General features: G+C 42.8%; 2 protein-coding genes across 9 annotated transcripts in view; one reads left to right on the top strand and one right to left on the bottom strand.

Moving 5' to 3' along the window:
• DOT1L (DOT1 like histone lysine methyltransferase) overlaps positions 1 to 15880 on the top strand; it is a 111415-nt gene extending 95535 nt beyond the window's left edge. For 6 of the 8 annotated variants that reach the window (XM_074303874.1, XM_074303883.1, XM_074303893.1 and 3 more), the window contains 4 exons: positions 2730 to 2791; positions 3614 to 4588; positions 5643 to 6273; positions 9727 to 15880. In XM_074303874.1, coding sequence (XP_074159975.1) covers positions 2730 to 2791; positions 3614 to 4588; positions 5643 to 6238 — 1633 coding nt within the window. In that variant the 3' untranslated portion in view covers positions 6239 to 6273; positions 9727 to 15880. Of the gene's footprint in view, positions 1 to 2729; positions 2792 to 3613; positions 4589 to 4742; positions 4788 to 5642; positions 6274 to 9726 lie in introns of all 8 variants that reach the window. The other 2 variants (XM_074303930.1, XM_074303923.1) reach the window with 2 other exon arrangements.
• PLEKHJ1 (pleckstrin homology domain containing J1) overlaps positions 11144 to 15962 on the bottom strand; it is a 35770-nt gene continuing 30951 nt past the window's right edge. Inside the window, exon 6 of the mRNA XM_074304057.1 lies at positions 11144 to 14418. Within this exon, the coding sequence (XP_074160158.1) occupies positions 14368 to 14418 (51 nt within the window). The 3' untranslated portion in view covers positions 11144 to 14367. The remainder of the gene's footprint in view (positions 14419 to 15962) is intronic.

A 15962-nucleotide genomic window follows, 5' to 3' on the forward strand; every position in this document is an offset into this window, starting at 1 on the left:
AAACTAGATTATAAAGCTGTCATCAAAACCATTTAGTGTTTAAATGTAAATAGGTGGAATAGACTAGAAACAAGAAACAGTAGATTCAAATCAACACTTGTTAGGGGGAAAAAAATTCCCTATTTGATAAAAACTGGGAAATTAGCACATAGTGTGGCAGGGCAAAGTCTTAGATTAACACTGTGTTTCACGATAGGATCAGAATGGATATAGGACCTTAAAGATTATTCTTTTTTTTTAAAATTGAGAAACTCCTGCTCAAACAAACTTGAGGTGTTTAGGATAAGAATAGAAAGCAGCTGAATGAGTAAAAAATATCAGGCATAGATACAATATGTACATACATAATCCTGAAAAACCATTCCCCCCCCTAGGTATTAAAGGATATGAACAGAGATGCTATTAGTAGCTACATGGAAAAAAAATCTTATGGTATCCCCTCATCCCCCAATAATCAAAGATGACAAAAGATTGGAATTGTCAACATTAGTTTAGTTATGAATAGATGCAGCCATTTTGGAAATCACTTTTGAAATATGGCAAAATAACTGAACTGGTCATGCTCTCAGACCTATAAATTCCCCTCCACTAGGCATATCCCCGAAATGTCTATAACATTTTCATCCTTTTCTTGTGCCAGACTAGCTCTAACTATAGGGCTTTGTGTGGGAGCCAATAGTTTGAAATCATATCGGTGCCCATGAATTTGCTGTTCATTGAATAAGTTTTGGTACAATAATCTAATGGAAAATTTTTCTACAAAATAACAAATGGAGACAGAGAAAACATCGTAAATTTGTATGGCCCGATTAAGAGGAAAGCAAGCAAAATCATCCAGCAATGCAATATGAATAAAAAATAATCACTAAACAAAATCAAGATGATTGTTGCCAAGTTGAAAAGAACAAATATTCTTTTCCCCACCCCCCAACTCTTTTAGGGAAGTTGGGTTTCTATGGGTGTGGTATTTTAAGTCTTTTTATTTTTTCCCCCTCTTCCTCTTTCTTTAAAAATGGCCCTCTGGAATGGGAAGGAGTGATGCTGGGAGAAGTTCTGGTGTTAAAACCCCCAGAAAATATCAGTAAAAATCTTTAAATTCCCCTGGTGTCACCCCAACATTCAGGAAATTTGCAAAGATGGGAAGTCAATGTTGAGATTATGGAAAGATAGCTATATTAATTTGCGGTACTAGTAGAACTGTGAATCAGAATAAATTTGGAAGTAGTTTTGAATTAACTAAAGTTAATTAACTAAAGTGACTAAAATGTTCATATCATTCTTTAAAAAACAAAACAAAAAAACTGTTGAGTCCAAAAAGCTTCCATTTATGTGGATTCTATTTAGTATTATTGCCATATTAGAAATTAGACCTGATAAAATTTTAAAATAATAATAAGCCTATTGCCTTTTAAGGTAAATAGGACTTTAACAAAATATCAATTTTTCAGAATACATAATTTAAGAGAAAAACATTTTACATGTTTTTGCAAATTTATTTAATGTCTAGCTTAATAGGTGACAATCTTTTCATCTGCTTCTGCATTCAATCTTGTAGCATATGAAGACTTCAAAGGAGGCATATTTTAATAGGAAAATAACAATTTTATAGTGAAAATAGTCTTGACCTTACAACCCTCAGAAAGAACCTTGGAAATAGGAATTTGAGGACTTCACTTTAAAAATTGCTGACAGAGTTTCCACTACCTGGTTTAGGCATCAAAGAAGTCATTGATAAGAGTATGTATCTTTAAAAAAAAAAGTTATTCCTAATTCTCCATCCTCTAATATGTCATTCAAAGTTTTTTCTTTTTCAAAATTGGTATATGCATTTTGTAGGAAACAGGTGGCAAACTCAAGAGTGACAGAAAATTTAATTTCATTACACTTAGGAACTGACCTCTTTTATGGGCCAGGCAGGTCCCAGGATTTAATTAATTAATTAGTTTTTGATATAGGATGCTCAATGAGGGCATTTTAATTGTTAAACTCATTTTAGAAAAGAGAGCATTGAGGTGATGTGAATTATCTAAATTATTTTATATGAGTAATGGAGCTTATCTTTGTACCTAGTGCTTTCAGGTATCCTTTTTGTAGAAAAGTACTGCTTTGACCAATCTGCTTAAGTAACACATAAAATATTCCTAGAGTCATAAAGTGCCTTTACTTATGGTGGGATATCATAAGCAGTTATATAGAATCGGGATTCTTAAGTTTTTTCCACTTGTGATCCCTTTCATGCAACCCTGGTTTTATAGTTGTATAAAGTAGGTGTACAAATCACACATTTGCTGATAATAAAACATCAAGAAAGACTTTTTTTTTTTTTTTTTTTTTTTTTTTTGCTGAGACAATTGGAGTTAAGTGACTTGCCCAGGGTCTCATATCCAGGAAGTATTAAGTGTCCGAGATAAGATTTGAACTCGGGTCCTCCTGACTTCACGGCTGGTGCTCTATCCACTGCCCCTCCTAGCTGCTCCAAGAAATATATTTTAAAACAGTTCTTCAGTATTTGTATAATTTTACCTTTTATTAAAGATGAAAGCAAACACAAAAATGAGATGATGTGCTTGTTTATTGTTGCATAAAGAATGAAGTCTTGGTGGAATATTTCATATCTTTTACTGTTGGCAAATTTTTTGTGACCCCCACATTTACATGACCACATGGGTTACAAATCATGGTTTAAGAAGCTTTGTTATCTAGTAACCCATTTCCTTTTACCTTCTTAGGATTGAAAGGAAAATTGCAACAATCTCGTTAGAGAGCAAGTCTCCCCAGAAAACAGAAAATGGTAAGTAAATAAACTATTGAATGTCCCAGTGTTTGATATTTCCTGCTAGCTCCAGCTGATTGATAATAGACTTCAGACCTTCCTGAACTGAAGCTTGCCCAGGTAGGCTTTGTGTTGCCCTCTGATCCCAGCAGTACTTCCTCAAAGGACCACCTGCACGCGTCCTCTCCCCCCACCCCTTGGGGTTTACAGTTCCCATGCTTCTGTGGAGACTTTTTGTTCTTTCTTCCAATGGAATGACCCATCATAATTCAGTTTCATGTGAGCTGTAACCCTTTCACCTTTCCCTTGTGACTAAACTTTCACCAGTGTGAAGTTCACAGTGATTTTGAAGCATTCATGGTCACTGAAATGTTAGCAGTTAGGGTAGCGGCACTTTCTTATTCTTTGCATCTATTTAGCCATCATGGGGAGAAAACATTTTTGGGCACCTGATGGAAAGTGCCTTTTTTTTCCCCTCTGCCCATTGAATTTTTACTTACACTGTTTCTCATAGTTCTTGATGGCCCACAGTCTTGACTGTCGAGATGCTGCTTTCTGCATTTCTCGTAGTCTTTTCCTAGACTTCTTAGGGATGAGCTGCCCTGTGCCAGTTAGTTCTTAAATTCTTTGCCATCTTTTCTCTTTTGTTCAGTTTGCTGGGTTGCTTAAGCCTTAGGCCTTCTCAAAGCAGACCTGCAAGAGTTATGTGGGGGTTCACTCCCACAGCTGTCAAAGTGCTGACCTTCCTTCAAATAAACCTGACCTTTTCCCCTTCTGAACTGTCCCCAAACAGATGATTGATTGAACTGGGATTTATTTTTGGTTCTTTTTCTCAACCAGGTGGTGGCCTTACAGGAAGGAAGCAAACCCAGTTGACTGAAGGCATAAACAGTAGTAAATGGAAGTCTACTTTTTCACCAATATCAGACATCAACCTTACCAAAACATCCGACAGTCCCTTACAGGCAGCTTCGTCCCTGAGCCAGAATTCCCTGTTTGCCTTCCGGCCGTCCTCCGAGGACACAATGGCCATTGACGCCAAGATCTCTGTGCACACAAGGAAGAGCTTCCCCAGTTCCTTGTCAGGGTCGGATGGTCTCAGCCCCAACACAAACTCCTCCAATGGATTCTCCTACACCGGGGGCCTGTCTGCTGCTGACATGAGTTTACACAGCTTTCACGATGGTGCTTCTCTTTCTCACAAGACCACCGAGGCGGCCGGCCTAAGCTCCCCTCTGGGTTTTCAAGCACAGCGGAGCAAAGACGCCTCAGACGCCAACCCTTTTCTGAACAAGAGGCAGCTGGACGGCCTGGGCAGTATGAAGGGGGAAGAGTTGCCGAGGGCCGGAGGCAGAAGTAAAGAGGTGCTTGACATGGGCCTGCAGCTGGGGGGGGTCCCCGACAAAGGCTCCCTGCAGCACATTGGCAAGGCTGGCAAAGGGCGGGACCGGGAGGTAGAGTTTAAGAATGGCCACAACCTCTTCATATCTGCCGCTGCTGCTGTACCTCCGGGGGGCCTCCTCAACGGCAAAGGCCTGTCCAGCACGGCCTCTGCGGCCGGCCACCCTGCTTCTTCCGTGTCGGCGCACCATCCTTTCCTCAACACTTTCACCACTGGATCCCAGTTTCCCCTGGGCCCCATGTCCCTGCAGGCCAACCTCAGCTCGGTGGCAGGCTCTTCAGTATTGCAGTCTTTATTTAATTCCATGCCCGCTGCCGCCAGTTTGGTCCATGTGTCGTCAGCCGCAACCAGATTGACAAATTCTCATACTATGGGAAACTTCTCTTCTGGGGTTACAGGTGGAACCGTTGGAGGTAGGTTGGCGGGGCCCTGCCTCCCCTTTCCATGGAGCCCCTTAGAAGTTTGTTTTCAGAATCGGGCTGTGCAGGGAAAGTGCGAGGATCGTTTCGGATCCAGAGGGGCCCTTCCAGGTCATCACTTCTAATCCCCCCTCATTTTCCACATTAGGAATCTGAGTCCCAGGCAGAAGTGACTTCCATAGTCCACCATTTAGTAAGTAACAGAAGGGAGGCTTTTGTCTCTTTGGCCTCTGAACCCACACTTTATGCACCGTTCAGAAGGAACCTCAAATTACCACAAATTACGTGTTACAATCTGAGGGAACATTTGGTTTGTCTTTCTACCCCTATTTCCCTCCTTAATTTGCTCTCTCCTTCCCCTCCTTACCCCCACCCTAAGCAAACACACAAAGAATGTAGACAGCTTCCTGGCTTTTTGTTAAAATGAGGTGATTTGCCTGCCTATAATCATTTCCAGATTCTGTGATCCAGCTGCTTTGCGCATGGTGCAGCTTCTGACTTCCATCTGACCAATCATAAGTATGCACACCTTGTAGCGTGCCATTCTTGCCCCTCGGCCCAAACCATAAAGCCCCAGTGTTTGGGGAGGCTGCTGTTTGAATGTTTGCATAGCCTTCATTTCAAGGTCTTGGGTTGTTCAGAAGCACAGGTATCTGCGTCTTCCGGCCCCCCCAGGCTCCTGCTGGTCCTCTCTGGACATGACATTAAACATGGAGCAAGCAGACCCCAGACTCCCTAATTGTCTTTTCTTCAAGAAGGGCCATGTGTGGGCTGCTCCCTCCCCTTTCAGGCCCTGGCCTTAAGAGGAGCTTCTTCCAGCCGTGGTTAGGGCCTCTTCTCGGTCAGGGGGAAGGTAAGTGGAGCTCCGGAGCCCACGGACCTGCTCCCTGGCGTGCTGCCCTTAGGGGACTAGGCTCTCCCCTGATAGCTTTGTGCCATGGGGGGTGCGTGGGTGCGCCTGCGTGGGTGGGCCCTGGCCCACGGGTTTCTTCACCATCCCTGGACAATGCCTCTCTGTTGAAGCTCAGTTTTTTTCTCCCGTTTACAGGTGTTTTTAACCATGCGGTGCCTTCTGCCTCTTCTCATCAGTTTGGAGCCAGTTTCAGCAGCAGTGCTGTCTGTAGCAGCACCATGCTAAGCTTAAACCCAGTGCAGGCTGTGGTCACCCCCACTTCCTCTTCCTTCCAGGCCCCTTCCTCTAGCATAGGAACATGTAGCGAGGCTAGAGCCCCCCAGCACCTGAACCAAGTGCCTGTGCAGCCTGCCCTGCATCCTCCTCCCCCTGCTCCTCCTCCTCCTAACGTCTCATTACCTCCCCCACCTCCGTTACTCGCTGCTTCTAACCCGGAGCCGGGGCTTCTGCAGACCCTAACGTCCATTCCTGCTAACAAAGCTTTTGTTGCCCCCTCCTCAGCTGCTTCTCTCCAGGCTAACGCTTCTCTGTCTATCAAGCTGGCCTCCCTCCCTCACAAAGCTTCCCGTCCCTCCTTCACAGTCCACCACCAGCCTCTGCCCCGTTTGGCCCTGGCCCAGGCTGCACCCGCGGTCCCGCAGTCCGACGCCGCTGGCCCACCCGCTATGTGGGTTACCCTTGGCATGCAGTCTCCTTACGCTTCGCACCTTTCTGGGGTTAAGCCGCGATAAAGAGCTTGCTTAGCTAGCAGTTCATATTATGTAAGGTAAGGCTAGAGCCGAACTAGGTGGTTTTTGCACAAAACTGAATTCCCTTCCTTTCACAGAGGCCAGGGACCAGCTGAGGTCAGGCTAGGAATCTGGGTTTGCCCGGGCAGGCTTTCCTGGGGCTTGGGGATCAGCCCCCCTCCCCACCTCACCCCCATGGCCAGAAGAGTGGGATGAGTTTTATTGCATCCCTTCCTTGTGCTCATCGGGAACCCTCCAAATCAAATGCCAAGGAGGCCCAAAAATGTGTTCAGCAGCTGGAAATACACGGGGCTTGTCAATCTGGTCAAGTAGTTGCAAAGGTCTTCCTTCTGTCCAAGGCCTGCTGAGGTAATAGAGCTGTCATCCTGACCCAACCCAAGAGGACAGGTCGCCACTTTGTGGGCCCCTGTGCCATGAGCCGTGATGACGCCACAGGCCCCTTCCTCATTGGTGCTAGCCTCTGGAAGGGCACTGGGGGTGACTACAGCTTGAGGGCACAGTGCTGATGAAGGAGCAGGAAGCAACTCTTTGCTGTTAGTTAGTCTGACTGCCCAGGAACCCATCTGTGTAAGCATGGTACCCTGACCTCGGACTTGTGGACTCGGGCAGCACCTGACTAGCTCTGGGCTCCCTGGGATGATCCTTGGGGAGGCTCATGATTTTAGTTCGGGCATTCCCTGTTCTTTATTTAGTTTGGAGCAGGCTGGGCCTAAGTGGCCCTTTTCTCTTCCCTCCTAAGGTCTGGAATTTTGCCTGATGACCTTTCTAGACTCCACCCTAAGTGGTCCTTCCCCTGCTGGGTTCTGCCGGGTCACCTGTCACTTCTCTCTAAAGACACACCTCAGCTCATTTTCTTTCCCAGGGTCATCCAGGTGAGAAGGGGCCCGTTCAAGGTGTGACTTCCTTGGCCTCTCTTAGCCACTGCGTATTTGAAAAAGATGTGGGTTATCCCTTCTGGGATGGACCGTACTTGTGTAGCATATGGCCTTTAAGTAGAACGTGTGCTCCAGTGACTCGGTTAAAGCCCTGCAGCGAACAGCTCAACCCACTAGTCGTGCCATTGATAACTCCCATGTTCTTTTCAGATATCTTTATATTCCTGTGCTCGTGGTGTATGTATTGAGATGATGTAGATGCAGGTCATGTGTGAGTTTTGGGAAAGGGAATAGGATAAACTCAATAATTCAACAATTTCTTTTCCTCAATAGCTCCCCTGCCAACAGTTAGCAAACAGAACTTAGTACCTCTGATTTTCTAAATCAGGTAACAGTGGCTCTAGGGAAATGACCGTCTTTTATATATGTGTGTGTATTGCCTGTTGTTGGAAGTTTATTTTTTTAAGTCACAAATTGACTATTAGTCTAAAATGTGGCTGGCCAGCTGGCTTTTATTCTTATTGCTATAATTTCATTTCATACACAAAATAGCAAAAAAGGAAATCTCTGGTTCTCTGGTTTCTTGTCATCTTGAAAATCCAGCCAGGTTTGATTATCTAACAGCTCCAAAGTTTACATTTTGCCTTGAAATAAATACTTTTTCCCAGACTCTTGTGCAAGTCAATTAAAGTATCCATGATGTAGCTCTTAACTTAGCACCTTGTCAGGCATAAACTCAAAGGAGCAATCTGCAAAGAACTCCACTGAAGCTGAATGGAGAAGTTGGGCCCCAATTTTGCTGATGATTCTGAGCTGGGATGGTTGTTTAAATCTAGTTCAGTTTTTCAAGTTGTGATCATACAGGTTAGTGCTTATTGAATAAAACTTCTACTCAGTCTCTAAGACAGGTCCCCTCTGCAAAAAATAAACGACCCTCCCACCCCTACAAAAAGGCATGGCCATTGTTTATTTATATTATACACACACACACACACACAACACACAGCCATGTTTCTAATGCCTGGCTCCTGTATCCTCCCAAACTTCCAGTAGGGTTTAATGTTGGCAGATTCTCTGGAATTGGAAAGATTCTGTGTTTAGGCAGGGTGATATAGGTGCTTTAGATGTTTTTAAGTTTCTGTAGCTTACAACTGCACCCAGACCTTTGAAACAGAGTGTATATATTGGGTAGAAAAGCTCCTCATCTACTTGGTTTTGGGGTGATGAGTTTTTCAGCTTCAGCAACTCCTCAAAATTTAGGAGATTGAAATCATTCAGTGGAGGAAAGCACCTCCTGAATCACTGACCCTTCAAGAATAAGTGGTAGTTTGGACATTGTTCAGTCCCTGATAAGATGTTCTTCACTATGAAGTCTTTCTTCCTGACTTAGGCTCTTATTCCCTCACCATTCCTCACCACCCACCTTTATAAGGCTTGACACATGAAGTGAAATATTAATCTTACTTGTAGTTTTAGTACTGTTGGGTGTTATAGGCATTTTGAAAAAAAATTTCTAGTTAACTTGTAACTCTTGCTGTGACTGTTGTCATATTCTGTAGCACAGGGGGGCCTGGAAGCAAACTGGTGTATGAGTTGACTGAGTCCCATCAGCCCAGCTCAGAAATCCTGCTTTGCTTCTGTTTTCCCAAGCCAGCTGCTCTTGCTGCTTCAGCGTTGCCCTGGTTGCTTGCACTCCCTGATTCATCCCAACAAACTGAGAACTCCTCCTTAAAAACCAGCTTGGTCAGAACCTGCCTGGAACGATGGCAGGAGGTTGGGTTAGCTGGTGATTCAAGGGAGTACACAATGTCCTCCCCCTATTGCCGTGTATCTTCTTGTGGTCTTAGGGGGTGTTGGCCTTCTGGTCACTTCCTTGATGAGGAGAGTTGGGGTGCACACATGCACATGCAGACGCACACACATAGCACGCACACAGACACACATACAGCACGCAGACACAGACATACAGCACACAGATATACAGTGTGCACACACGCAGACACATACAACATGCAGACTCACATGCACACAAACACACATACACGCAGACACACATGCACACAACACACAGATATACTTACATCACACACACACACACACACACACACACACACAAACACAGAGGCTTCTCAGAAATTGTCCAGTATAGTCATGGGCAGTGCCTAGTTCCCCTTTGGGAGCTACCAGTTTTCTCCCAGGACAGGCTGCCTTTGTAGCTCTGCTTGGTGTTGGGGTGCTGTGCCGCAGTGACTGTTGGCATACAAGGGGTGCTGTAGTTCAGTTATCTGTTCTCTGAAAGCTCAAGGTGCATGTGAACATGTTTCCCGGACCTAGCACCTCATTCCATTAAGTAAAAGGGAGAAGTCACATCATCTTCTGGAGTTCATTTTCCTTTCCATTTGCTTCCACCACTTTTAGTTCTAAAAATTGAAATTTTTTTTTTTTTCATTTTGCCATGCATATACCTCAAAGTTTCTGTGATAAACTTTTTCATAGGAGTATTGACTTTCCTGGCCAACCTAGTGATAGAAAATTGTGGGATAAATTTTGATTTTTTTTGCTTGCTTCTTTCCCTTCCCTGATGTCTCCTTCTAGGTAACTAGAATTTCTACCTCAACCCCATGTGACCTATGCAAGGACATCGTGGACCAACTCACACAGCTTCCACTGAAAGGTGCTCACCTGGCCTGCAAGGGTTTCTACTCACAAACTACTGGATGACAACATATACAAAAATTTTTTTAAAGTACGACAGAGTAAAGAATATTCTACTGTGAATCGGAGTTTTAAAAAAACTGCAGAAGAAATGGCTTAAAGGCTCCAGTTTGTATTGTTGATAGTTTTAGATAAAGTATTTATCATTTTTTAAAAAGTAAAAACAATTTTGACTTATTTTATTCCATCTAAGTCATAAAAGGCAACTTATTAAGAAAATATAAATAACTAAATATAAGAATATATATAAATAAATAAGATATATATAAAGGACTGGCACACCAGCAGAGATGTCAACAGCCTGTTCTCGGTGCTATTTCATCCATCAGAACTGTGCCTCTGTAGTTCTCCTTGGTGCTGACTTTCGAGGGTTGACCAATGCCAAATATTGTTCTTGGGAAAGTCTGCTTTATTTATTCAAGTCACTCTGTTCATTTACCAAAGGCTTTACCTGCTCTGTAAAAGTGAGGGCAACAAAAGTTGATGTGTGAATTTGGGGCCTTGGTGGTTTACGTTTGTTTTTGTTTTTAAAAACAACTCCTTTAAGCTACTCTATATGTTTAACAACTGTTCTCCACTTTCTCGACCAGCTACTAGACAGCCTGGTCTTTAGTCCTTGTTACCATTCAACCAAACAGTTCTTCATGAACTGTGGATACCTTAAGCTAGTTTCATTAAATGTTTTCCTTGTCCCCCTCACATGCCCTCATCACTGAGTTCCCCTGTCACTGTGAATTTTACCTGCTATACTGTTAATTCTTTTAGCCCATTATTTTGGGGGTGTCATTGGCATATGAACAGGGTGCATAATTACTGGTGTTGGTCAGGCCCATTTTAATTCTACATGGCAACATTGGACATTAATTCCTAAGCTGGGGCAAGTTTTAATTTCTCAGCTTTTGTTTTTGTTCAAAGTACTCTGTATTTTGTTAGTAATTTTTTGATACTTGATCCCCAGGTGGCTTGGCCTTTGTACTAAGTGCATTTGTTTTTTGTTTTGTATTTCTTTGCTTTTCTGTAGGTATAAATGGTAGTTCTCTCATACATACATACATAGATACACACACACACACACAAATCCCACACGACTATCTTATTACGCACCGATCTGATGATGTGGCAACAAAATTGTTGTCTTGTGACCTGGTGTTCTGTGTACAGAAAAGTGTCACACTAAGGAAGTGACAGTATTTTATAGAGATATGATGAAAATTTATAAATTTCATATACTTGATTTCATTTATTTTTAGATTGTATAATGCACAGTAAACTTTTAAAAAAAAGAGAGAGGAAAAAATTACAAAACATTTTTATTTATTCAAGTGCACAAAAAAGGGTATAGGTTCCATTTTTAAGCTTCTCATTTTGAGATTAGGTATCATGGACTGGACCAAGTACTCAGATAGGAAATGGCAAAAACCATGAATTGCAGTAGTATATTGACTAGACCCAGTGTACCCCTGCCTAAGCAAGTGTTCCGTCATGGCTTACAGAGGCTTTTGAAGCCTTTTGGCCTCCTCGGATCCATTCCTACAAAGCTTATTGAAGCATTCTGTTTTCATGCACAGACCTGGGATGGAGAAACAAGTTTCCTCCCCAGATGTTCTTGATTTATTTCTTCAGCTTGGCCACATTGTGTTAGGCTTCATCAATTAATTGGTAATGAATTAAATAACTAATCTTGATAATACTTCCTCTTACTTGTGTCTCTCTGAATCAGGTTATTGCCTACAACCCAGCATGTTGTGTCTGGGAATGTTCTCTGTGTAGAATTGTGTTTAGATTCTTGTTGCTGGATTAGGTATTCCAAGCTTCAGCCTCTGCTACAGAATTTCCCCAGCTGGTTCTTCAACCCTCTTCTCTCCTCCCATCCCCATTCGTGCATTCAGCCACAGGGACTTGAAGGTTTAATTGTCATCACTAGGTAAAAATTAGCAGATTGAGTAGGATTGTTGGGAAGAAATGAGTGTAGGAGGAGCTGGGGAAGACATTCTGGTCACTTTTAATAAAAGTGGGGAATATTCCCTGAAATCCAGGAATTCGTGAAATAAAGCCTAGTCACTCATGACCATCAGAGTGGCATATCTCCCGGCACTGGTACTGTGGAGCCTGAAACCTGGATTTGTGTCTTTGGGTCCCTGAGGCTTGGAGAGGAACCCCACGAAAAAAGAATGTGCTTGAATTGAGTTGTGGGCAATCTTATCGTGCCGTCTCTTGACATGATACATAGAACTAGTATCTTTGTAAGATGGCAGAAATGGGTTTGGAGCAATGTAAAATGGGGAAGCCATTGCCATTCCTTTTGGTTTATATAAATTGGGATTCAGGATAAGGAAAAATACTTCTTCATGGCTCAGAACAGCTAAGGACTGAGGTTGCAGACAGATTTAGTTGTGACCAAAAACATTCCTGTGTTTGAATTCAACTGGTGGCTAAAGTTAAACACGAGATTATTTGGCAAACCTAGTTAATAGTACATTTATCAGTGTTTTCTGGCTGAGAGGTGAGACTTGTAGAATTAGCTGGTTTATTAGTTGTCTGGTTTCTGCCGGGGTGTTCATCACTCCTAGCTCTCCAACTGCCATGGCTTTTCCCTTGCCGGCCTTTGCATACAAAATCACAAGGGCCATTCTGGTAAAAAGATCAGCCCACATGTTGATTCCCTTGAGGATGATTTGTTCTTTAAAGGCTAGTACAGAAAGCCATTGGGACTCCAACATCCAAGAACTAAAGCAGGGACTCTAGTAATGGGTCTGTGTGACTTTGTTTTAGTAGAATGCTCACCATTCTGGGCATTTTTGCTGTTAGCCTTTGTTCTTACTGAGACCCAGTGCTCAAGTGTGGATATTGGGAAGCCGTTAGGGAGAGTGGGGGAAGGAGGATGAAGGCTTAACCATCTTTGACTTAGCCCTCCTGGCCTGAAGGTGATTTAAATGAAGCTGTTTCTGGAAGGAAAAAAGGAAGCCAGCTCTCCTATTGGGATTTGCCAGAGTCAAGAGCCGAGGTAAAGCCTTGGGGCTAGAAAGATTTTCTGAAGTGATTCTAGGTTTTACGACAGACCCCTCCATTACAGCTCTCATGTGCTGGATCTAGACCCTCATCCACTGGAACTTTCCCTGAACCTCAAGCAAGTATCTGAGTAAGGCCCAAGCTTCAACTTTCTTTTCTCTTGGGAACTAAAGTAGGAAATAAAACAATTAAAATTGTACCTCGTATTCTCACAACCTTTAGGTCCTCAGAATGTTAATCACCATCTAAATTAATTAATGTTCTTTAGAAAGCAACATTGTAAACCCACCAGCTGAACTCTCTTCCTCCAAGAAGGAACTTGTCCCGGTTGTTTTGCTGGTTCCCCAACAATGTAAGTTGTTTGAAGGAATGAGACAGCAAATATTGTTCTTCCCTTCAGTTCAGAGCACTTGACTTGGCCATCCCTCCTCCCAGTTCCTGAGAGGGGCAGGTGCGCTGTTGCAGAGCTTGAACAAAGAGCTTTTTAGATTCTTTGAGGGACCTTGGTGCTGAGTTAGCTGGGGGGGGGGGGGGGCATGCTTTGCACTGTTCTGGAGTGGCAGAATGGGGTTGCCAGGGCTCTTCTCACTGCTCTTTAAGGGGTAATGAGGTTCGTAGTGACTGGGCCAAGGGTAACAAGGTATGTCCAGTCAGACAAGAAAGGCCTGAAAAATATAATTAGTTCTGATCTGTCTCTGTCTCTTTAGTTGGCCTGTTCTGTCCCCTCCCCTCCCAAGATTATTGTTGAGCAGAAGTGGAGAATGGCTGCCTTTCTTTGTCAGTTGCTCTGAGTCCATGTTGAAAAGTCTTAGCTCCCTTTGGGTATGTTATTAAAGGTATTCCTGTATTGGGCACTCATATATAATATATTCCTGGTCATTTTTCCTTGAATCATGTTCTCTGGAACATTTGCTTTGTCCATCTTCACCTTCAGTAGATCCATCATCTCTGGAGGGGCTATGAACTGTTGGATGCTCAGAGTAGTCCTGCTTTGCCTAAGTTGATAACCATTGGAGACCTGGGGGCAGCAGAACCCCGAGTGTCCTCTCCAAAAGCCCACAGATGGCCCCCAAAGACTTGATCTCATTTTGATTTTTCACCAGCTTTGCCTGCCAGTAGTCTGCTGGATGGTGAAAGTGTTTTTCCTTTCTGCTCACCTGCCCCCCAGCTCCCTGTGAAGGCCCTGGCAGTTCCCTTAAGCCAGAGGCGATATTGATGTGACCACAACCTGGAACAGGGTGCTCCTGGAGACTTCCCACCTGTTTTCTGCCACAACTGGAAGAGGCCCTCCCCCTCACTGTGGGGGAGGGGAAACAGGATTGGTCTGACCCTGTAGGGAACTTACACAGTTGATTTGGGCTTTAGAGCAAAAGACCAGTTTTTAAGATGGTGCTATTATCAGCTTTTAAAAGAAACTTATTAAGAGGGAAATTCTCCCCTCCCTCCTTCCTATAAAGTTGGTGCTCTCCTTGCTCCCAGGTGCTAAGCTGTGGATAGATGAGCTTGGAATCATCACATCTCTCTGCACAAAGTAGGTCTATTGTTCCTTTCCTTTTTGGCCTCCTGTGTTAAGGAACATCGAGTTTCAAGGTATCAACACTTGTCTCCAGGCTCAGTGACCAGACACCGATCTTCCTCTTCTAGGTCCTTCCCCCACCTCCTCCTGGCCAAAAGCTATTAGGTGATAAGCTCTGCCCTTACCAGCAGGCCCTCCTTTCCCCCTCCCCCCCCAATTCCAGTGGGCTAGAAGGAAAAAATCAGTCTCCGTGACTTGTCATTACAGCACTAAAATGGAAAAGGACTCCTTAATAGGTGTTTATCTAAAGATATTGGGAGTCCTTCCACACACACACTGCACAGCCTTTTGAATGGTGGCTGGTTGTTTCACAAACATGTTGGATGAATTACTGTTTTGTGCCATTTTTGTTTATACTCTCTACATCTTAAAAAAAATGTGTATACATACACACATTATCTCTCACATACATACACTGACTTGAGTATTGCAGTAAAGGATATTACTGTGGCTACTAGAACATAACAAACACCCATAATTAAACTGAATTATACTCCTGGTATATGCTCTTTGTGAAACTCTTTAGGGATTGAAAAAAAAAATTTCACTCCTTGAAGGAAAAATGTGTGTTACTTTAAATGCTGATAAATAATTTAAGATATATTGAACATTATTATCCCTTTAGGTTGCCCTGTGACTCTAAGGCATACCTATTTGCTTCACTGAGATTAGCCTTTCATAAAGGTGCTTTATAAGAGAGAACAGGGGAAGGGAGAAATATAAGATCTTTATTAGCTCATGAGAGAATTAGGGGTTTGCAGTCCCTTTAGCTAAATTGGTCAAGTTTTGGTTTTATGAAAACACTTTGGTCTTTGTTCTTTCCAGTTGGTTTTTAGACATGGGATTTAGAGCTATTGAAGAGCAGAGGATTGTTAAAGGAAATGGAGCAGGTCATGAAATTACATTGTTTGGGAATTGATTTGTGAAACTTTTAAGTTAACAACTAAACCAATCCCTTCCCCAGAATGGATAAAAAACAAACACCCCCTCACCCCCCCACACACACACTCCCCACGTCTTGCTTAGGACACGTGCTATGGGATGTTTCCTAGTCAATAGCAATTAGTTTATATGCTTTAGCCTATGAATTTGTGACTTATTTAAAATTCAAATTGTTTCCCTTAATTTATGTCAGACGTTGTCATTCCGTTCATTTTTAGTAGGAAATAGCTAATCCTGATCCTTTTTCCCCTTTCATGCTTGTAATTAATTCTTCACAGTTCAGAATTTAAAAGATTTTTCCCTTCTGTTTCAGTTCCTCATGTCTATCTTAATTTGTAATTGAGAAGATGCTTTTAAGTTTTGCCTTTATATTAAAAATCTATTTTAAATGTGTGTATTGCTATTTTGCTTCCCTCTTCAGCCTGTTTAAGCATCCTTTCCCATGGGAAATCCTTAACATTCTCCATTTCCACCTCTAGACTCAAATAAAATATTTATTTTCACTTGTATCTGTTTTTAATGGGAACTTTTATTCAATATTAAAATTAGATAGATAGGAATGTGATAGCTCCTTTTCTTATCACAGATC

The sequence above is a fragment of the Sminthopsis crassicaudata genome, chromosome 1, assembly GCF_048593235.1.
Source record: "Sminthopsis crassicaudata isolate SCR6 chromosome 1, ASM4859323v1, whole genome shotgun sequence".
NCBI classification, from domain to species: domain Eukaryota; kingdom Metazoa; phylum Chordata; class Mammalia; order Dasyuromorphia; family Dasyuridae; genus Sminthopsis; species Sminthopsis crassicaudata.